This window comes from Euprymna scolopes, chromosome 22 (genome assembly GCF_053919585.1).
Source record: "Euprymna scolopes isolate OS-2025 chromosome 22, ASM5391958v1, whole genome shotgun sequence".
Taxonomy (NCBI): Eukaryota; Metazoa; Mollusca; class Cephalopoda; order Sepiida; family Sepiolidae; genus Euprymna; species Euprymna scolopes.
Genome location: NC_136503.1, coordinates 105,575,781 through 105,599,106, shown reverse-complemented (window position 1 = coordinate 105,599,106; position 23,326 = coordinate 105,575,781). Strand labels below are relative to the sequence as shown.

General features: G+C 35.4%; 1 protein-coding gene across 2 annotated transcripts in view; it reads right to left on the bottom strand.

Moving 5' to 3' along the window:
• LOC145243621 (ectopic P granules protein 5 homolog) overlaps positions 1 to 23,326 on the bottom strand; it is a 230,294-nt gene that overhangs the window by 142,984 nt on the left and 63,984 nt on the right. For both annotated transcript variants that reach the window (XM_080106641.1, XM_080106642.1), the window contains exons 5-9: positions 18,601 to 18,677; positions 16,059 to 16,204; positions 14,029 to 14,231; positions 6,335 to 6,434; positions 5,489 to 5,609 (exon numbers count right to left, since the gene is read on the bottom strand). In XM_080106641.1, coding sequence (XP_079962767.1) covers positions 5,489 to 5,609; positions 6,335 to 6,434; positions 14,029 to 14,231; positions 16,059 to 16,204; positions 18,601 to 18,677 — 647 coding nt within the window. The remainder of the gene's footprint in view (positions 1 to 5,488; positions 5,610 to 6,334; positions 6,435 to 14,028; positions 14,232 to 16,058; positions 16,205 to 18,600; positions 18,678 to 23,326) is intronic.

Genomic DNA, 23,326 nt, shown 5'->3' with positions numbered 1-23,326 from the left:
TTTTATTTGTTATTTAGATTTCAATGATTTCATTTGTTATTTTGATTTCAATAATTTCATGTGTTATTTTGATTTCAATAATTTCATTTGTTATTTTGATTTCAATAATTTCATTTGTTATTTTGATTTCAATAATTTCATTTGTTATTTTGATTTCAATAATTTCATTTGTTATTTTGATTTCAATAATTTCATTTGTTATTTTGATTTCAATAATTTCATTTGTTATTTTGATTTCAATAATTTCATTTGTTATTTTGATTTCAATAATTTCATTTGTTATTTTGATTTCAATAATTTCATTTGTTATTTTGATTTCAATAATTTCATTTGTTATTTTGATTTCAATAATTTCATTTGTTATTTTGATTTCAATAATTTCATTTGTTATTTTGTTTTCAATAATTTCATTTGTTATTTTGATTTCAATAATTTCATTTGTTATTTTGATTTCAATAATTTTATTTGTTATTTAGATTTCAATGATTTCATTTGTTATTTTGATTTCAATAATTTCATGTGTTATTTTGATTTCAATAATTTCATTTGTTATTTTGATTTCAATGATTTCATGTGTTATTTTGTTTTCAATACTTTTATTTGTTATTTTGATTTCAATAATTTCATTTGTCATTTAGATTTCAATAATTTCATTTGTCATTTTGATTTCAATAATTTCATTTGTTATTTTGATTTCAATAATTTCATTTGTTATTTTGATTTCAATAATTTCATTGGTTATTTTGATTTCAATAATTTTATTTGTTATTTTGATTTCAATAATTTTATTTGTTATTTTGATTTCAATAATTTTATTTGTTATTTTGATTTCAATAATTTCATTTGTTATTTTGATTTCAATAATTTATTTGTTATTTTGATTTCAATAATTTTATTTGTTATTTTGATTTCAATAATTTCATTTTGTTATTTTGATTTCAATAATTTCGTTTGGTAATTTGATTGTACTGCAGTTTCACTAAATTGTTGATCATCTATCGATTGGTATCAATCATTGATGACAAGTCAAGATACTTTTGCTCATCAGCAACACAGTCAAATTACAATATTTCGGATTTCGAATTTTGCTACAATAACGAAGAGGATTGTTTCTAAAGTTAGGGATTACCAATTAGATTTCAAATACTCTGTTTTATTTATTTTTTTTGTATTATTTTTGGAGGGGAGGGGGTTGTAGTTTAGAAGAGAGAATTATCCTCTTTACTCAATCTATCAATCAATATAAAAGTGACCGTGTCAGTCTGTGTGTGTGTGGAATGGTCTCTACCAAACTACTCTGTCAATTAATCTACAAAATTGAAACTTGATATCTAGGGGATTTGGATCTGTGGAACAAATTTGATTAGGTTTTTAGCCATAGCTGTTAAGGGGTCAAAATTGATAAAAAATTGAAATTTGGCAGGTGTAAGTCGACTAAACATGTTACTTCTATGCATGCACAAATATACATTTATATATTTTTAAATGTTTTTTTTATATGCATATGGATCTACATCAGATGGTAATGAATAATTCTGGAGAGATACACATGTTTTGATTTTGATTCTAGCTGATGGCACCCCAATTATTTTTTTTTTTTTAACTTTCTACTGTAGATTGGGTATAATATAATATCTAATAATCAATAGAGATTAATAGGAATTCATAGGCATTACAACACAACATAAATCTAGCAAATTTGAATTATTGAATTATGTTGAGTTATCTCCCTTCCTTCTTTTTTTTTGTATATTGTTTTCAAAATGGCGGACAAGAAAGTCGTTCTTTTGTTACTCATAAAATTTCATTTTTATATTTAGAAATAAAACTACTTAATCAATTTATGTGATTTTTTTGGAAGATGCTATTTTCGATTAGTCACAGGTTTGTACATCGTACATATTATTCCTAATTTTTGTTTTTTTCAATATAGGGTGAATTCTGGAGAAGAAGAAACATATCTGCATTAAATAACCAACAGTGGGTGACCATAGATATGTGAAATGCAACTACAATAATGACCTACAGTACTGACCACAGAGTGACCATTCAAGAAATATTGAAACATGAAGAGAGGAAAAAAAAACAGAAAAACTATATCAACCAGTGAATTGACCAGAGGTTACATACAAATGTTGCTACATTAACCAACTGACCAGTGAGTGACCATAAGTACCTGTATTGCAACTGTAGTAGTTTGCTGTATCGTCCAGCCTTTGACCACAGATTCCTGTAAATGCAACAACAATAACAACAATAATCTCCAGTATTGTGTGGATTTCTATCCCCGAAAGTATATTCAGTTCTTGCATGAGAAAAAATAGGAGTCGTACTCTAAGTGCAGAAAGTTGACTGGGAGCGACAGCTTTTGAAGAAAGAGAACAACAACCATGCATATTAACTGTACAAATGTTATTAAGGCAAGTCAGAAATAATCATATACAAACGGTATAAGATAAATATACTGAATCAGGGTTTGAGAATATGTGCTTCCATGAAAATTATCCAATGTGAGGAAGTGTTTTGTTAACAGCTATGTGGACTTCAGTCTCTGCAATTGTTGACTCTTTTAGTCATAGGGAGATAAACTGTTTATCATATAGCTCTTTGTTAATCTATCCTTTTAAGACTAATGTTAATTATAGTAGCAGCGTGTATAGAGGCTGTCTGTCTCTCTCTTACACATTATTTACCATCTAGCTCTTCATTTATAGATCTATCTTTCCAAGTCTGATGTTAATTATTGAACTAGAAGAGACCTTTTTAGGGCATTTTACAACTAATCAACCATAAGGGACCTTCCTAGGGCATTTTACACCTAATCAATCAGAAGGGACCTTTCTAGGGCACTTTACAATCAATCAACCAGAAGGGACACTTCCAGGGCATTTTATAATTAATCACTCAGAAGGAATCTTTCCAGGGCATTTTACAACTAATCAACCAGAACGGACCTTTCTACAGTATTTTACAATTAGTCAACCAGAAGGGACATTTCCAGGGCATTTTACAATCAATCAAACAAAGGGACATTTCCAGGACATTTTATACTTAAATAAGAAGGGACCTTTCTTGGGCATTTTTGTAATGTTAAAACTTTGTTACATTATATTTAGTAGTATAAAAACAACTCATCTTTATTAGCTTTATCTTAAAAGCGATACCAAATTTTTTTTTTTTATTAGTAGGGCTAGGACAACAACATATTCTTTTCATTGTTTGGACTCTCGAGTGTGTATCCGTTGATATCTTATATGCTTTTATATAGAGTGATGTGATTTTCGGTTGATTAACTGTGTCGGATATATACTCGAAAGTCAAAACAATAATAAGAATATTCTGATGAATAGCCCTATTGTTAGAGAATGGATAGAGAGAGAGAGAGATGTGTCAATTACAGTGTAGACACGTTGACAGGAAGTTAAGATCAGCTGATTGGATTGCGTGTGAGTCATGTGATCAGGTTAGCTGAATCGATGAGATTTGATTTGGACTTAGAACTGAACGGACGGCTTTGCCGTTGTCTCCTCCCCTTCACTGGGGGTGGGGAACGAACACTGACATGGTAGAAATAAGACCTAGAAGAAGAAACCACAGGCCAAATTCACTTTCCACCTTCTACAAGACATCTGGGAAAGTGAAATAAACTATAGAACCGATTTCTTGTCTTGGTGTGAAATAAATCTTCGTCCCCAAAAACAGGTATCAAGTCTCCCTCCCAGACGAGAATTTCCAGATGGACCAACGAAGAAGCAGAGGTATGTGAAAATGCATGTCACACATGTTAACACTTAACAGCATATGACGATATGTAATAGAAAGACCACTAAGCGATCACACACACAACGTACCAATCTTTTATAAATAGACACGTTTTAATATATCACCTCCATTCCAATTTCAACCAATATACGACAAACGCTCATTTTATGACACGACAACGTAACACTATTTATTAGACATATTTGGGAACATTCCACTTCCTTTTAAAGGGGGTGGTCACGATGATAACAGTCATAGCGAAAACCATATTAATATAATAGATAAGTATAGTTGCATAGTAATAACTGTGTCTAGAGATTGTCTCTCTCTCTCACACATTATTTACCATATAGCTTTACATTTGTAAATCTATCTTTCCAAGTCTGATGTTAATTATAGAAGAACCAGAATTTTTTTTTTTTTTACATAGGCGTCACCACTTATCAAGGCTGAGAGGCCACTCAAGTATAAGGGTTAAAGAGTGTACAATAGTCAAAAGGACAATATAGTAATCGAGAAGTTCGGTAAATTTGTTAACTTAAGTGGAACAGCTCATCAGAAACTTGTTCATGTTGGACTTGAAGACAACCATATTGTAGACAGCTCGAAAGCAGGAAAACAGAAGACAATTCCACAGGCATGCAGTTCTAAGAAAGAAGCTTTGTTCATGGAATCTACGTTTAGGTTTAGGCACAGATAAAGAGTGGGGGGAATTATTGATAGTGTTTTCAGCTAGACAAGTGTTTCTTGTGAAAGTTTGGTGAGGGGGTACCATAGATTGAAGCTCAGTCGAACACTTTCCATGAAAATAACGAGAAAGCAGAGACAAACTCGCAACATCTCTTCTGTGAGATAGAGGTTGCAGGGAAGAGAAAAGGACATCTACAAGGCTACAAAGTCTAGTTTGAACTCTATCAAGGCAGAACAAGTCCTTTCTGGCAGTTCCTGCCCAGATGTGGCAACAGTATTCTATCCTTGGAAGTACCTGGCTCTTATATAGATAGAGAATTGCATCAGCAGTGAGATATCTACCGGATCGATAGAAAGATCCCACCATTTTTCTAGCGGCCTTGGCAACAGATTTGATGTACGTGTTTCATTTAAGATCAGGAGTAAAGGTCAAGCCCAGAAGCTTGTCAAAACTTGAGGCCTCCCCAAGACGAGAGCCATTCATTTTAATTGATGTCAGATGGGGATCAGAATGTTGATGATGTAAAGATAAAAGCTTGGTTTTAGATGCATTAAAAGTAATCAGCCACTCCTTTCCCCATTGTACCACGTGATCAAGATCAGAGGAGAGAGAATCGGAGAGAACTTGTCATTTACTGTCTTAGATGTGCTACCATAGATAGTAGTGTCATCAGCAAAAACGTCTACGAATGATGTAAGGATGTGATTTGGAAGATCATTAATGTAGATCAGGAAAAGTGTTGGATCCAGGATGGACCCCTGAGGGACTCCAGCATTAATACTGTGAGCTTCTGATTTTTTCCCATCAACTACTACTCCTATGAACCTATCAGAGAGAAATGATTTAATAACTGAGAAGACATTTCCAGCTATACCATAGCTGGAGATCTTGTGAAGTAAACCTTTATACCATACCCTATCAAAGGCCTTTGATATGTCAAGTGCAATTGCCCTAGAAAGGTTTCCTCTGTCGAGAGATTCACTAATCCTATGAGATATAACTGTAATTCCATTAATTCTTAAATCAACGACTTACCATCTTGATTCGGCGTCATCATCAAAACTTGCTGAAACAATTCGTTCAATGCAACTTGACCTAAAATGTTGACAACATCGTTTTCCCGCAAATATTGCCATGCATTCTTGGGGTCTTCATTCTGAAAAGTAAGTATGGAAAAAAAATATAGTATTATACACTTGTTTATCAGTATTTTGGAGGTAGTAAAACATTCACAGGAAGAACTTATCTTCCGTATTATTCAGACTACTGTTCTCATCTTGAGTATTATTTTCGAAATGTTTTGGTTGAGATAACCTCTGAACTTCTCTAAGTCTGACAAGATACAGCTGAAGAAGGTCGAAGGTTACATTGACCAAAATGTTTTGAAAATGACACTCAAGATGAGAATAATAGTCTGAAGAATCCAAAGAATACAAATAACCAATTCTCATCTTTAAATTTCAGAAAACTGGTGATAAGGTTCTTGTCTAAAATTTCCCTATATCACAGAACTTAAATTTTAAAAATGTACGATGTATGTATATGTGACAAAACAAAAATTTCATATTCCAAAAAATCATGTAAATTGATCAAGTAATCTTATTTTTATAAAGAAAATCATTTTTAAACGATTAATGAGAATTACCGTCATTATAGCATAAATCTTACAAGTTAAATTATTTGATTTATCTCCCTTTGTTTTTTTAGATAGTTTTCAAAATGGCGGACACGACAGTGGCTCTTCGGTTACTCATTAAATTTGATTTTCTTATTTAAATTTTCGTTCCGTACATGATGCAGAATTTTTTTTTTTTTTTAAATATAGGGGAAATTCTGGAAAAAAAAAAAAAAAAAAAATATCCAATCACTATTTTCACTTACCTCTTCACCATCAGAGTCGACCATAATCCAAGCATTGTCGGTGCTCTCCGTGCGTTCCTTTAGAGTGATGTTTAGATATTGTAAAAAGGTTTCTCGGCCCCTGGAATAACAAGAGTTATTTCATTTTTAAGAAAAAAAGATGATAAAAAAATAGAATATACCATGATAACAAAGACAATTTAAAAGACATACTATTTAATAAACGGTTCAACACACACGATTTGATTAATAAAAATAATGCAATTTTACGGATGTAAAAAAGCCTTCTACTTTAATAGTTTTTTCCCTTGGACTGCTAGACTTTGGAATTCCTTTCCAGATTCCTGTTTTCCCGACTGTACTGACATGCAGAAGTTCACATTTAGTGTAAACAGACTTCTTGCTGCTCAGCTCCCCACATAGTACCCTCACAAATGATGTCCCAGATAGAAACCTCCTACATCAAAGTTGCACTGTGCATTTTTGGGGTAAAAATGCAATTAAAAAAAAAAAAGAAGTTTTTTAAGAATTACAAAAGCTTACCAAAGTAATGCCTCCTAGTTTTTTATTCAGCCAAAATAGATCAGAGAGGGATTGCAAATTGCATTGTTATGATGACTGAACTTATGCATTCATGACATGAAAGTTTCATCTCTCTGTTGCAGATAATGACTGTGTTTGAGACCAAGGAAACAACTCCTTTCATTGACGTGTGTCAGAAACAGATGCGTCATGTAATTCCTGGCAAATGTGTATTGAGAATGGTGGTGACTATGTAGAAAAATAAATTATGGAGCACAAAAATTTACTTGTTTCAATGAAACAACTTCTGTCTTTGTAGTTCTTCAACTTTTTTTTAGTTTAAAAAAATAGGAGGCATTACTTTTGGAACCACTGTGTGTGTGTGTGTGTATATCTATTATATAAACCTCAAACGTGTTTATGTGTATGTATGTCTGCTAAAAACTTTCAACAGGCGCAACGGATCCTTATTAGGTCGGTATTGTCTTGGACGATAAATATCGTAAATTGGCCAAAAACATCTATTTTTTCACCCTCAACAGGGCAGTTTTTTGTAGACATTTTCACAAGTCATCATCTCCGTTGGATTAATTATGCTTAATTTCAATGCTCTCGACTTCCAGTTTCGCCATGAACGCATTGGCTAAGACATTTAGTTTTTTTTTTCTCCTGCTTCGCATTACGGGCTCGAGCCTGACTGATTACTACCACTTTTCTTTTTTTTTTTTAAACAACACCTCTCTCCACCTGGGCTGCCTACTGATGTGTTGATCTCAACCCCCCACCCCGCTATTACCACTTTTTTTTTGGGGGGGGGGTCCCTTACTACACCACCTCCACACACCCGTGCAATGCCGGGTACCCCTCGCTAGTATATATATATATATATATATATACTTCACAATAATGTAATGCACTAGATCTACTGATATGCAAATCAAGTGGTTATCGGTCTTACAAAATATTATTGGTTGTAATATTTTATAAAGACAATCCCAGTTAAATAAAAATTGCTCAAATATACCAAATAGAGCAAATAAATCATAAATTAGTAATTTATTGTGGCCTTATTTTAGGGGTTCACAATATCAAACAAGAGAGTCGGTAAAGTCATGTCAACGATTAGGCTGGCATGGAATCTCTGATTAGAGAGTCCAAAATGGCTGCCTTTCACAGCGATGGGAGAGTCCATGTGAAGACAGGGATAGGGGTGTCAGTTACCCCAGAACACCCCCCTCCGAAGATTTATTTCCCTGAAATATAATTTTTTCTCTTGGGGTTGACTTCCAAGGGGTCCGTCAGCTTCCTTTTTCTAGTGGAACGACGTATTTCCGTACTGGTTTGAGGAGGTTCCAGATCAAATGCCTCATATAGGAGGTCCATCGTCTCTTCTTCAGATGGAATTTCACTTGGCTCGTCTGAAGTGCGTTTGCGAATTTGGTTTAAGTGTTTCTTATGTGTGGAGTGTGGTCCTTCCACCATATAGACCATACGACCGATCCTGTTAATGATCATTCCCCACTCCCAGAAGGTACTATTATCTTTATGCATTTGGAAAAATATCTTTTCTCCCAGCATGTAGTTCTTCTTGGGTATCGTCAGCTTGGTGTGTTTTACCTGCTTTGGTAATAACTTATCAAAAACTGGCCGTATTTTCCTTGCAAACATTACTTCCGCTGGAGACATCTGGGATGGTGTGTTTTCGTTGGGCGTTATGCGGTACACCTGAAGAAATTGTTGTAGGGCTTTTTCGGATGGCGTGTCCTTAGCCTTCTTCAAAGCTCTCTTCAGTGTGTCCACAAATCTTTCCGCCTGGCCGTTTGACCTGGGGTGGTATGTCGGAGTTGTAATGTGGTCCACTTGGAAGTCTCTAATGAACTCTTTAAAGTCCCCGGACGTAAACTGAGTGCCGTTATCTGACACTAAACAGTCGACCACTCCGAATCGTGCAAATAACTCATGAAGAGTTTTTATGGTGAAGTCCGTAGTTGGGCTCTTACATCTAAAGACTTCGGGCCACTTGGAAAAACTGTCCACTATTATAAGGTAGTAGTGTCCATCAAGTGGTCCTGCATAGTCCACATGTATTCGGGCCATGGACTGAATTGAATAGGTGGTGCTTTCGCAGCTAGAGCACATCCTCTGCATGATTTCACTTTTTCTTCAATGTCCTTTTCCAGTACACATATGAACGCATGAGGCTCTTCATTCTGGTGGCGCCAGGGTGTCCTGTGTGAAAATCCTTGAGGATTTTTTTATGTAGGGTCGCTGGAATAACTACTCTATCTCTGTATAGTAGAACCTAGTCACACACTGAGAAAGCTTCTGCTACTTGTTCATCCGATTCCAGTTTTGCTTTGGTTTCTTTTATAAAATCGTCATTCTCGGCTTCTTTTCTTATGTCGTCTAGGGTAACCGGAAGTTCTTTCACTGTGTTATATAGAATCAAACTGTAGTCCTTCTCTGATTGAAGTGATGCGATAACAGAATCCTCAAGCGGTTCTCCAGTTTTTGGTATTAACCGGGATAGGCCGTCAGCATGTCCTAACTTCTTTGATGGTAGAAACTCCATTTCGAAGTCGTAATTGAGTAGGATTGTTCCCCATCTTTGCAGTCTGTTTGCCGTATGTGTAGGCAATCCTTTTCTTGAACCAAAGATAGCGATGAGCGGCTTATGGTCCGTTTGAAGCTTAAAATGTCTTCCATGTAAAAATCTATTGAATTTAGTCACAGCGAAAATAATACTTAGAGATTCTTTCTCTATTTGGGAATAATTCTTTTCCGCCGGTAGTAGGGTTCTAGACGCATGTGCTATCGGTTTTGTTGAACCATCAGGCATTTTATGTAGGATGCATGCACCGATTCCATATGCACTAGCGTCACTAGCGACGATTATGTCCAGTTTCGGATTATAATGGGTCAGGAACAGTTCTGATGTGAGCACGTTTTTTAGCTTTTCGAATGCAGTCTGGCATTCTGTGGTCAAATCCCAAACTTTGTCCTTCCTAAGTAGCTCATTTAGGGGTGCACGTAAAGTATGCAGGTTTGGAATAAAAGCTTGATAATAGTTGGCTAAGCCTAAGAAACTTTGCAAAGTTGTTAAGTCATGTGGCTCAGGCATATTTCTTATCGCTGTGGACCTTTCAGGATCAGGCCGTCTACCGTTCTTGTTTATTATCTGACCAAGGTATTTAATTTGGTTGAGGAAATATTCGCATTTTGTGTCTTTCAGTGTGAAGCCATACTCACTTATTTTTTCAAATACCCGAAAAACATGTCTTTTATGTTCTTCTATAGATTCACTTTTTACTAGAATGTCATCTAGGTATCCTATAGAAAAATCAAAGCCGCTCAACATAGTGTTGATTATTTGCTGAAAGATAGCCGGGGCGACCTTGATCCCGAAAGCTAACCTATTAAACTTGAACAGTCCCCTGTGGGTGGTAATGCACAAGAGTCTGGAGCTTTCTTCTTCCACGGGAATTTGTAGGTATGCTTCGCTTAAATCTAGTTTTGAGAAAATTTTTCCTCCATTGAGTTTCGTAAATACTTCCTCGGGGCTAGGTAGCGAGTAGTGGTGATCCCTTAGTGCTGCATTCAACCCTGTCGAGAAGTCTGCGCAAACTCTAATATCCATTGATTTTTCTTTACGTATACAGTGGGGGCAGCCCACTCACTGTAGTCGACTTGGGTCAGTATTCCTGCCTTGACGAGTCTATCTAGCTCCTCGTCAATTTTTTGTATGGAGGCAAATGGTATGCTGCGTTTCTTTTTAAAAACCGGGGTGATGTTATCTTTTAATTCGAACTTCGCCTTCATTTTTGTGCAGCAGCCTAATTTGCCCGAAAAAACATTAGGAAATGACTCCATCAAGTCTTCCTTAAGTTTTTTTGCTTCGGCTGTAGGGCTGTCTATTTTCTGACAAAAATCGCTCATGGGTGAGTCCCAGAGTTCAAATTGTTGAATCCAGTCTGTCCCGAAAAGATTATTTGATTTCTTTAACACAAACATTTTTAGTGTTAAAGTTTTGCCCGTCAATGTTACATTTGTAGTGACTTCGCCTTCAAACCTAATGCGTTCTCCCGTTACCGAGTGAGCCACTCTGTTGGTTTGTCTCATTTTTGGTTTGCCAATTTTACACCAAGTATTATAGTTTATCATGGACAAATCTGAGCCACTGTCAAGTCGAAGCTTTATGTTTTTGTACCTGATTTTGACTATTACGTACTTCCGTACATTTTCATCTTTCCCTAGAATTTTCGTCGTTTTGACGAACTCTTGCAAGGTCCTTTTACTCTGCAATGCGAGGCTTTGTGGCCATTGCGTCTGCATAGATCGCATTTACGGGACCAGTAAGGACAATCTTTCTGCCAGTGGAGTTCTCCACATCCTCGGCATGGGTAGCGTGGTAAATCAGGCTTATTTTGGTATGTTTCCTGAGTATTGCGTTTGGTTTTCACTTGACTTTTTGGGAAGAACGGTTTTTTATTTTGCACTTTCTTGATGTATGATACATTTGCCTCTTCTATATTTCTGGAGTCCTGTTTCTCAGAAATAATTCTTTGGCATTCCTCAGCCAATTTTTGAAGGGTAATGTCCGGTTCCTTTTCGAGTGTGTTCAATGCCATGCGTCTGATTTCAGCGTCCTTGGTTGAGACTAAACCTTGAATAAAAATCAAGACCTTGAAATTGTCGGCCGTTAACAAAGATAATTTAAAATTATCACAATGCCTGTTCACGACTGACGCAAATGTTGTGTAGTCTTGGTCTTCTTTGCGAGTCAGGTTTATACATTTCCATCTCTTATGGAATAAACTAGTTTTCGGGCAGTATAACTCCATTAAGGATTTTACAGCCTCGTCAAATGACAATTCGTTCGTCTGTTTTGGCAGTATATAGTCCACAAACTTACTATGTTCCATGGCTCCCAATTTTTGTAGTAAGAGACGAACCTTCATCTGCTCGCTCCAAGTTTTACAATCAATTCTGAACACATCGCCGAATCTGTGGAAATAGGCTTCAAAAGTTAATTCTTCATCAGGCCGGTACTGAAAAGTTTCCAACGCTGACCAGATTGCAGTTTGGGAAAAAACGTCCTTGTCTGACTCTCTACTGTCTTTTTTAGATATAACCTTAGATAATATTTCCAACTTTCTCTTTGCTTGTTCTTGCATTTCAAGTATTTGGGCATTAAATTGTTTTCTTTCTTCTTCTCTTTCTTCTTCTCTTCGTTTTCTTTCTTCTCTTTCTTCGAACATTTCTGCTTTGTCGTATTTCCTCCTCCATTTGCTTTATTTCTTCTTCTCTTTGCTTTTGTATTTCGGAGAACTGAGTTTGCTGCAACCGTATCATAGCAGCTATTTGTTTTGAAAGTTTTTCCATGTTGAAAAATAACTAGTCTCCGAATTTCTAGGTCTGAGAAATTTCACCAAGAAAAAAAAACAATTTTATGAAGATGATATATGAAATAAATATTCACACATGAGGAGGGACAGAAGGAAAAAAAAAAAAAAAAAAAAAGAAAAGTTCCGTGTTGTATCTTAGCAGAAAATGTAATAAGACACTTAAAAAGTTTTTGTTTAATTTCCATGAAAGGAAGAAAAAAAAAAAAAAAATAGTGAATAACTGTACTATTTGTTGAAGTCAGAGAATTTTACCAACATCAAAAGTATTTAAGAAATATCAGAGAGAGAAAAAAAAAAATCTTTTAAAGTTACCGTTTTTTTTCTCTCTTTTTTTTTTTTTTTTTTTTTTTTGAAGTCCATAAACTTTTTTAGTTTCAACTTTCAGTATTTTTCTAATTTCCTTTTGTTGTTGTTGTTGTTGCTGCTGAAATATTTTCCTTTTATAGAGTTGTATTTTTACAATCCTTGAATATGCTTTTATGGTCAGTACATATCCACATTGGCACGTTGGTAGAACTTGTTTCAATAAATAATTGTGGGTTAGATGCAAGTGTCCTATGTAGAGTCTCGGTTTAATGACTTTCCTGTTTCTGTTTTTATTTTTCTCGTTCACCGTAACAGGGGAAAAAAAAATGGTTGCTTGCCAGCTAACCACACGCGTGTTCAAAAATACAAAAGCGTAAATTCAAGTTCACCAATAACTTTTTTTTTTCTTGTTGTTGAAAAAAAGAAGTAAACTTGTTGAACTTTTTAAAGTTGAATCAGAAAAATAGGAAACACGGGTGTTCAAAAATACAAAAACGTAAATTCAAGTTCACCAATAACTTTTTTTTCCAGCATAGAATGTAATCTATTTCGTTTTAAAACAAGAAATTGATTAGGACAGCAATATATATTTTTTTCTACTCAGTTTTGGTTTGGCGATAACTTTCTTTTCTTTTTCTTGTTGTTGAAAAAAAAGAAGTAAACTTGTTGAACTTTTCAAAGCTGGTAGAAAAATTTAAAGTTGAGTCAGAAAAATAGGAAAATAGACGTTTTTGATTATTAGTCCAAAGGAAAGGGTTCTTGTGAGGTTTTTTCATTCCTACGTCGCCAGATGTTGTGGCCTTATTTTAGGGGTTCACAATATCAAACAGGAGAGTCAGTAAAGTCATGTCAACGATTAGGCTGGCATGGAATCTCAGATTAGAGAGTCCAAAATGGCTGCCTTTCACAGCGATGGGAGAGTCCATGTGAAGACAGGAATAGGGGTGTCAGTTACCCCAGAACAGTAATTTAAATTTTATGATGTGAAATGGTTAAATTTCAAATCTAGAATTTTTATTATATGCAAAACAAAGAATACATTTCAATAAGTACATCTTTTTAATCCATAGGTTTTCAATGTTTACCCAGCTCCTCAGAGGAAAAACATATTAGCAAATATTATAATGGTTTATACCTAATTTGCTAAATACAATAAACATAGAAAATCATAATTAATTACTAAATTATGATATATATATATATATATATATATATATATATATATATATATATACACGCACACACACACAATATTAAATTAAATTCTACTGACCAAGATTTTAATCTTCATGTTACTGCATATTTTTTTCTAAATCCAAAACATTGATACATTTTGATAGACTGTTTTGCCTATAGACAAACAACCAAAATTAATTTATCAATTCTGGATTTTTCAACCATCAGAAATCCCAAGTTCACACATATATTATAAACCAGCAAACAAAAAAAACATGTCTTCTTGTGTAGAAATCAGCTACTCACTTGATTGGTTGTAGGATAGTGGCCAATACTGTGACCATATGATCCAAACTTTGGTTTACAAACGTGGCATCATCTGAATGGATCAGGGTGGGAATCTGGATGTAACTGGCAGCCCAGGTGCCGACTCCTGCCGGGCATCGTAAAATATGGTTTAGTATAAAAAGGTGGTCTTCAAACGAGGCAACTCTCAGTAGCACGGAGACCTGCGTAATGTAAATGGGAAAAATAATTAAGAATCAAAGAATTCTATTGTAAATTCTTATCCTTGAGTGGCCCCTCGGCCTTGATAAGTGGTGACGCCTATGTAAAAAAAAAAAATAAATAAAACTATCTGGCATTGGGGAAGATGGCATTTTAGAAACATGTTTTAATACATTGACTACCCCCCACCCCACCCCCATTGGAGAATCATAATTTTCAGAGAGAGAGGGGAGAGAGAGAGAGGTAGAGATAGAAGGGAGAATAGAAAGAAGTAGAGCAAGAGAGATGTTTTAAAAAAAAAAAATGTTATACACATCTTATTTTTAAGAGGGTAGCATAGAATGTGTCGTATACATCAGAATAACAGCAAAAATGTTTTATCTGTTTTTTTTTTCTTGTGAGCTGCTCCATTTTTTTCATACTGACAAAAAATAAAATAGGAGGAACTACTAATTAACAAAGATGTACAAAAAGGATTCAAAATATAGCCATAGAATTTTTTAGAGTAATCTTATTTCCTTTTGTTATTTAATTTTTTATTTTAATATATATATATATAGTAAGTTATAAAAATATATATGGCAATTTAAGCTACACATAATATTTTCATAACTTACTACCTAGCTCTACTTATGTATTGAGCACTGTTGAAGTAAATACTGAAAATTTATGCATAAAATATCTTCTTATATTAATTTATGCGATTAAATGAAATATATATATATATATATATATATATATATATAGTAATTTATAAAATATATATGGCGATTAAGCTACACTGAATATTCTGCGTTTCATCCAACTATAGGATTCGTCAGGCTTATGCGCATAAGCCTGACGAATCCTATAGTTGGATGAAACGCAGAATATTCAGTGTAGCTTAATCGCCATATATATTTTATAAATTACTAACTAGCTCTACCTACGTATTGAGCACTTTTGAAGTAAATACTTAAAGTTTACGCATAAATCTATACTTTCGTATAGTAAATTTATGTGAATAAATGAAATAGTTATATATATATATATATATACACACGATTTATGTATACAATTAATTTGATATATAAAGTCAACAAAAATGTATGTCTGTAGATCTAATATAGAAATGTTTATCGAACTTAAATTTGAAATTGTTTTGTTATTAGCAGTCTTATCTCAACAATAATCTGTTTGGAATATCGAATAATAGCAAAAAATATTTTAGCTGATGTTTTCTTGCGAGTCAAAAAAAAAAAGAAAAAAAAGAGAGGGAGCAGGCAACATAACATGATGATTTTAAGCAATACAACATTCTTGACCTTTTGAAGAAAATGTAGTATCTGTTCTGATACTGCGCTATTCTGTCCTCGGTCCTTCTAGAGTTAGGTAAATTTTATTTCTGTTCCAATCCTTTGCGGGAAACCAGATTTTCCCCACATTATAAATCAACCTTTTGTCTAAATTGGTTCTCATGGGAGGCAAGTAAATCGGAACATATCGTGATGATCTAACTAGATATCTCAACCCACATGACCAGAGATAGGAAACAGAGTGTCCAATCAACAAGACCGAGACATATTTGGATACACAAATAAAAAAAAAAATTTTTTTAAAGTCAAAGAATGCTACTAATTGTTTGAATTTTTATTATTAACTGTTTTATCTCAACAATAATCTGTTTGAAATACCAAATAATATCAATTTACTAACCCAAAGAAGAAGTAAGCAGCATAATTAGAAATAGCAAGCCTAATCCAGGACAGGGTTCAACCCCCACCACCACCACCAACAAGATTGAGAATGACCAGACATATTTGGATAGAAAAACAAAGAATATGACTTACTAATCGTGTGGTCCAAAGGCGAATGTTCTCTACAAAGTCGTGGTCTTCAATTGGTCGTCGATGAAAGGAAAATAGTACAGTGATGCAATCCTTCAACTTTTGGATCTGATGTCGAGCGTTGCTGGATTGCGTTCCTTGTGCTTCAACTAAAAACAGAAAAGTTGATAAAGTTTCGGAATTTCTTAGACAATGATCAATAATTTGGATTATTTTAATATTTTGGACTACTGTCCATTACTGTCCAAATTCACGATGTAACCTCCAGCCTTCATCACTGTGCATCTTGTCAAAGTTCTAAGTGACTGTCATCTGAAGATCAAAAGTTTTATTATCCTCAGCACAGGAAACGCTAAAACAATTATAAATTGTTTAAGACATCTACCCAGTCATGGATGACTGAATAAGAGCTAGCTATTCTTGTGGATTAAATAAAGGGATCTGTTGAAAATTTCATGCAGAGTTCTGAGTTTGAGAAGATGTACCTGAAGATGGCTGGAGATTACTTTGGCCGAATCGTTGTAAGAAGAAAATACAAGATAATAATCCAAATAAATTATCGAAAATTGTGAAACAAGGTTAAAAAAATGTCAATCTCTTGTTTGTTGGCAAGTTAAAGATATAAGAACAAACAATTTAAATCAGTTTTATTCAGTTTTAGCAACAAAAAACAAGTTTTATCACAGGATTGTAAATAAGTTTGTACTAACAGGACACCCGGCGTTGTCCAGTTCTAAAATACACTTAAACATGATAATTTAATTTATGCAGTCGTCTGGTTCTAAAATATACTTAAGCATGATATTTTTATTTCTGTAATGGTCTGGTTTTAAAATATGCTTAAACATGATATTTTTATTTCTGTAATGGTCTGGTTTTAAAATATGCTTAAACATGATATTTTTATTTCTGTAATGGTCTGGTTTTAAAATATGCTTAAACATGATATTTTTATTTCTGTAATGGTCTGGTTTTAAAATATGCTTAAACATGATATTTTTATTTCTGTAATGGTCTGGTTTTAAAATATGCTTAAACATGATATTTTTATTTCTGTAATGGTCTGGTTTTAAAATATGCTTAAACATGATATTTTTATTTCTGTAATGGTCTGGTTTTAAAATATGCTTAAACATGATATTTTTATTTCTGTAATGGTCTGGTTTTAAAATATGCTTAAACATGATATTTTTATTTCTGTAATGGTCTGGTTTTAAAATATGCTTAAACATGATATTTTTATTTCTGTAATGGTCTGGTTTTAAAATATGCTTAAACATGATATTTTAATGGTGCAGTGGCATACAGACATTGAATCTCTACTATTTTAGGTGAAAATTGTCTGAAGATAACGGTTTTAATCCTACCCAAAGCCGGCCAGAGGCTTACTTTGCCAAAAACGTGACAACTATGGATGGCAATAATTGCTGAGAATGCAGTCAGGAGATTCGGAGTTCATATCCTGTCACAGTTACAACCTGCCGACAGCCAGAGGAATAGTTGGCTGAAACGTCATGAAATAACACCTAAGATGAGGATAATAATCCACAATAAATAAATAAATAAAACTCATCTTAACGATGAATTCCAATTAAAATAATATATACCAATTGGTACGGACCCAACCATGGAAGATCAGATGATAAATAAACGTGGATTTATAAGACCAAAAAATCCAACCTTGATTGATCGCCCTTTGAAGAAGGCCAGAGGAATAGTTGGCCAAAACGTCGTGAAACAACAACCAAGAAAAGATGAGGATAACAGTCCACAATAAATAAATTAAATAATTATCTTGATTTGGATAATGGTAATTAAAAAAGTTAAAGGAAGAGGTAAAAAAAAAAAAAAAAAAAGTTTAGAAAAAAAAAAAAGAAAAAATAGAAAAGTGTATCAAAAGGAAAAATTTCTCTGTATTAAAAATCAACCTTAAAAAAAAAAAAGAAAAAAAAATATAAATTATTTAATTGGAATTCATTATTGCGATGATTATTATTTATTAATTTATTTTATTATTGGCGGACTATTATCCTCATCCTTCTTAGTTGTTGCTTCACAATGTTTCGGCCAACTATTCCTCTGGCCTTCATCAGATGGTAACCACAACGGGATAGGAACTCCAAATTTCCTAACTGCATCCTCAGTTAGGAGATTCGGAAAAGTGGTGAGACGACAACAACTATGGAAGGTAGTAATTGCTGAGGATGCAATTAGGAGATTCAGAGTTCCTATCCGTCGCAGTTACCACCCGACGAAGGCCAGAGGAATAGTTGGCCGAAACGTTGTGAAACAAAAACTAAACAGATGAGGAAAATAGTGCTCGATAAATAAATTAAAAAAAAAACAACTCAGGTTTATTATCCGTTTGTTGCCAGTGTGCGCAGCTCAACTGAAATAAACTGATGTACACCCTAACTTGTCTCTTTAATTTTTTTACTTTCTGGGGTCCTTGAAGCCTAATTGATGCAAACATTTATAAATATGTCTTGTAGATATTTACATTTATCTCTGATGTAAGAAAAAAATTTGAAAGGAATCTACTTACTTGGAACGTCACCATGTATATTGTGCAATATTGGTAAAGTCCTGAAGAGATTATGGATGTACGATTCGACTTGTAACCTGGAAATAACGGCACAGATCATCAGATAAATAGCAAAACAAAAACAAGATTTATAGCAGTAATATTTCTATTTACTTGCCTCCCCAAAATCTAGCTTCCCAAAAAGGAGCACACTTGATAGGAACAAAAATAAAAATTGCCTCAGTCATGAAAAATTTCTCCTCCACTAACTGAGGACAGAAAAGGCGAAGTGTAGCATCAGAAGAGATGGTATTTATTTGCTTCCCCACGAAAGTAAATTAGACACTAGGTCGTTTTTTAAAGTGGCGGGGAAAACCAGCTCCCCCAAAAAAACACTCTGGCAGTGTCCAAATAAATAGTAATTGTCTCAGTATGAAGGGTTTTCCCTACATTAACCAAGGCCTAATTACTTAAGAACAGATACTACACTTTGCTATTTGTTTTCCACAAAACAAAATGTGACACAAGGTCGGTTTAATGTGGGGGATAACCAGCTCCTCTCAAAAGGGGTATTGTGCAAAAATAAAATTGCCATAGTATAGAAGGGTTTCCCCCTCCATTGACTAAGGACAATTAATTTGAGTGCAGCATCTGTGCAGACACCACACTTCAGTGACCAGCCCAGTACAAGTACCGGGTGTCAAGGTGACTTTGTGACTTGTTTCTAATCTTCCGACCAGCAGTAATCATCATTTCCCACACTGATGATTGCTTAAGTATCAAACATTAGTGTCTGTAGGCATAAAACAATTGCCTTAGTATAGAAAGGTTTTCCCCTCCATTGACTAAGGACAATTAATTTGAGTGCAGCATCTGTGCAGACACCACACTTCAGTGACCAGCCCAGTACAAGTATCGGGTGTCAAGGTGACTTTGTGACTTGTTTCTAATCTTCCGACCAGCAGTAATCATCATTTCCCACACTGATGATTGCTTAAGTATCAAACATTAGTGTCTGTAGACATAAAACAATTGCCTTAGTATAGAAAGGTTTTCCCCTCCATTGACTAAGGACAATTAATTTGAGTGCAGCATCTGTGCAGACACCACACTTCAGTGACCAGCCCAGTACAAGTACCGGGTGTCAAGGTGACTTTGTGACTTGTTTCTAATCTTCCGACCAGCAGTAATCATCATTTCCCACACTGATGATTGCTTAAGTATCAAACATTAGTGTCTGTAGGCATAAAACAATTGCCTTAGTATAGAAGGGTTTTCCCCTCCATTGACTAAGGACAATTAATTTGAGTGCAGCATCTAAGCAGACACCACACTTCAGTGACCAGCCCAGTACAAGTACCGGGTGTCAAAGTGACTTTGTGACTTGTTTCTAATCTTCCGACCAGCAGTAATCATCATTTCCCACACTGATGATTGCTTAAGTATCAAACATTAGTGTCTGTAGGCATAAAACAATTGCCTTAGTATAGAAAGGTTTACCCCTCCATTGACTAAGGACAATTAATTTGAGTGCAGCATCTGTGCAGACACCACACTTCAGTGACCAGCCCAGTACAAGTACCGGGTGTCAAGGTGACTTTGTGACTTGTTTCTAATCTTCCGACCAGCAGTAATCATCATTTCCCACACTGATGATTGCTTAAGTATCAAACATTAGTGTCTGTAGGCATAAAACAATTGCCTTAGTATAGAAAGGTTTACCCCTCCATTGACTAAGGACAATTAATTTGAGTGCAGCATCTGTGCAGACACCACACTTCAGTGACCAGCCCAGTACAAGTACCGGGTGTCAAGGTGACTTTGTGACTTGTTTCTAATCTTCCGACCAGCAGTAATCATCATTTCCCACACTGATGATTGCTTAAGTATCAAACATTAGTGTCTGTAGGAATAAAACAATTGCCTTAGTATAGAAAGGTTTACCCCTCCATTGACTAAGGACAATTAATTTGAGTGCAGCATCTGTGCAGACACCACACTTCAGTGACCAGCCCAGTACAAGTACCGGGTGTCAAGGTGACTTTGTGACTTGTTTCTAATCTTCCGACCAGCAGTAATCATCATTTCCCACACTGATGATTGCTTAAGTATCAAACATTAGTGTCTGTAGGCATAAAACAATTGCCTTAGTATAGAAAAGTTTACCCCTCCATTGACTAAGGACAATTAATTTGAGTGCAGCATCTGTGCAGACACCACACTTCAGTGACCAGCCCAGTACAAGTACCGGGTGTCAAGGTGACTTTGTGACTTGTTTCTAATCTTCCGACCAGCAGTAATCATCATTTCCCACACTGATGATTGCTTAAGTATCAAACATTAGTGTCTGTAGGCATAAAACAATTGCCTTAGTATAGAAAGGTTTACCCCTCCATTGACTAAGGACAATTAATTTGAGTGCAGCATCTGTGCAGACACCACACTTCAGTGACCAGCCCAGTACAAGTACCGGGTGTCAAGGTGACTTTGTGACTTGTTTCTAATCTTCCGACCAGCAGTAATCATCATTTCCCACACTGATGATTGCTTAAGTATCAAACATTAGTGTCTGTAGGCATAAAACAATTGCCTTAGTATAGAAAGGTTTACCCCTCCATTGACTAAGGACAATTAATTTGAGTGCAGCATCTGTGCAGACACCACACTTCAGTGACCAGCCCAGTACAAGTACCGGGTGTCAAGGTGACTTTGTGACTTGTTTCTAATCTTCCGACCAGCAGTAATCATCATTTCCCACACTGATGATTGCTTAAGTATCAAACATTAGTGTCTGTAGGCATAAAACAATTGCCTTAGTATAGAAAGGTTTACCCCTCCATTGACTAAGGACAATTAATTTGAGTGCAGCATCTGTGCAGACACCACACTTCAGTGACCAGCCCAGTACAAGTACCGGGTGTCAAGGTGACTTTGTGACTTGTTTCTAATCTTCCGACCAGCAGTAATCATCATTTCCCACACTGATGATTGCTTAAGTATCAAACATTAGTGTCTGTAGGCATAAAACAATTGCCTTAGTATAGAAAGGTTTACCCCTCCATTGACTAAGGACAATTAATTTGAGTGCAGCATCTGTGCAGACACCACACTTCAGTGACCAGCCCAGTACAAGTACCGGGTGTCAAGGTGACTTTGTGACTTGTTTCTAATCTTCCGACCAGCAGTAATCATCATTTCCCACACTGATGATTGCTTAAGTATCAAACATTAGTGTCTGTAGGCATAAAACAATTGCCTTAGTATAGAAGGGTTTACCCCTCCATTGACTAAGGACAATTAATTTGAGTGCAGCATCTGTGCAGACACCACACTTCAGTGACCAGCCCAGTACAAGTACCGGGTGTCAAGGTGACTTTGTGACTTGTTTCTAATCTTCCGACCAGCAGTAATCATCATTTCCCACACTGATGATTGCTTAAGTATCAAACATTAGTGTCTGTAGGCATAAAACAATTGCCTTAGTATAGAAAGGTTTACCCCTCCATTGACTAAGGACAATTAATTTGAGTGCAGCATCTGTGCAGACACCACACTTCAGTGACCAGCCCAGTACAAGTACCGGGTGTCAAGGTGACTTTGTGACTTGTTTCTAATCTTCCGACCAGCAGTAATCATCATTTCCCACACTGATGATTGCTTAAGTATCAAACATTAGTGTCTGTAGGCATAAAACAATTGCCTTAGTATAGAAAGGTTTACCCCTCCATTGACTAAGGACAATTAATTTGAGTGCAGCATCTGTGCAGACACCACACTTCAGTGACCAGCCCAGTACAAGTACCGGGTGTCAAGGTGACTTTGTGACTTGTTTCTAATCTTCCGACCAGCAGTAATCATCATTTCCCACACTGATGATTGCTTAAGTATCAAACATTAGTGTCTGTAGGCATAAAACAATTGCCTTAGTATAGAAGGGTTTTCCCCTCCATTGACTAAGGACAATTAATTTGAGTGCATCATCTAAGCAGACACCACACTTCAGTGACCAGCCCAGTACAAGTATCGGGTGTCAAGGTGACTTTGTGACTTGTTTCTAATCTTCCGACCAGCAGTAATCATCATTTCCCACACTGATGATTGCTTAAGTATCAAACATTAGTGTCTGTAGGCATAAAACAATTGCCTTAGTATAGAAAGGTTTACCCCTCCATTGACTAAGGACAATTAATTTGAGTGCAGCATCTGTGCAGACACCACACTTCAGTGACCAGCCCAGTACAAGTACCGGGTGTTAAGGTGACTTTGTGACTTGTTTCTAATCTTCCGACCAGCAGTAATCATCATTTCCCACACTGATGATTGCTTAAGTATCAAACATTAGTGTCTGTAGGCATAAAACAATTGCCTTAGTATAGAAAGGTTTTCCCCTCCATTGACTAAGGACAATTAATTTGAGTGCAGCATCTGTGCAGACACCACACTTCAGTGACCAGCCCAGTACAAGTACCGGGTGTCAAGGTGACTTTGTGACTTGTTTCTAATCTTCCGACCAGCAGTAATCATCATTTCCCACACTGATGATTGCTTAAGTATCAAACATTAGTGTCTGTAGGCATAAAACAATTGCCTTAGTATAGAAAGGTTTACCCCTCCATTGACTAAGGACAATTAATTTGAGTGCAGCATCTGTGCAGACACCACACTTCAGTGACCAGCCCAGTACAAGTACCGGGTGTCAAGGTGACTTTGTGACTTGTTTCTAATCTTCCGACCAGCAGTAATCATC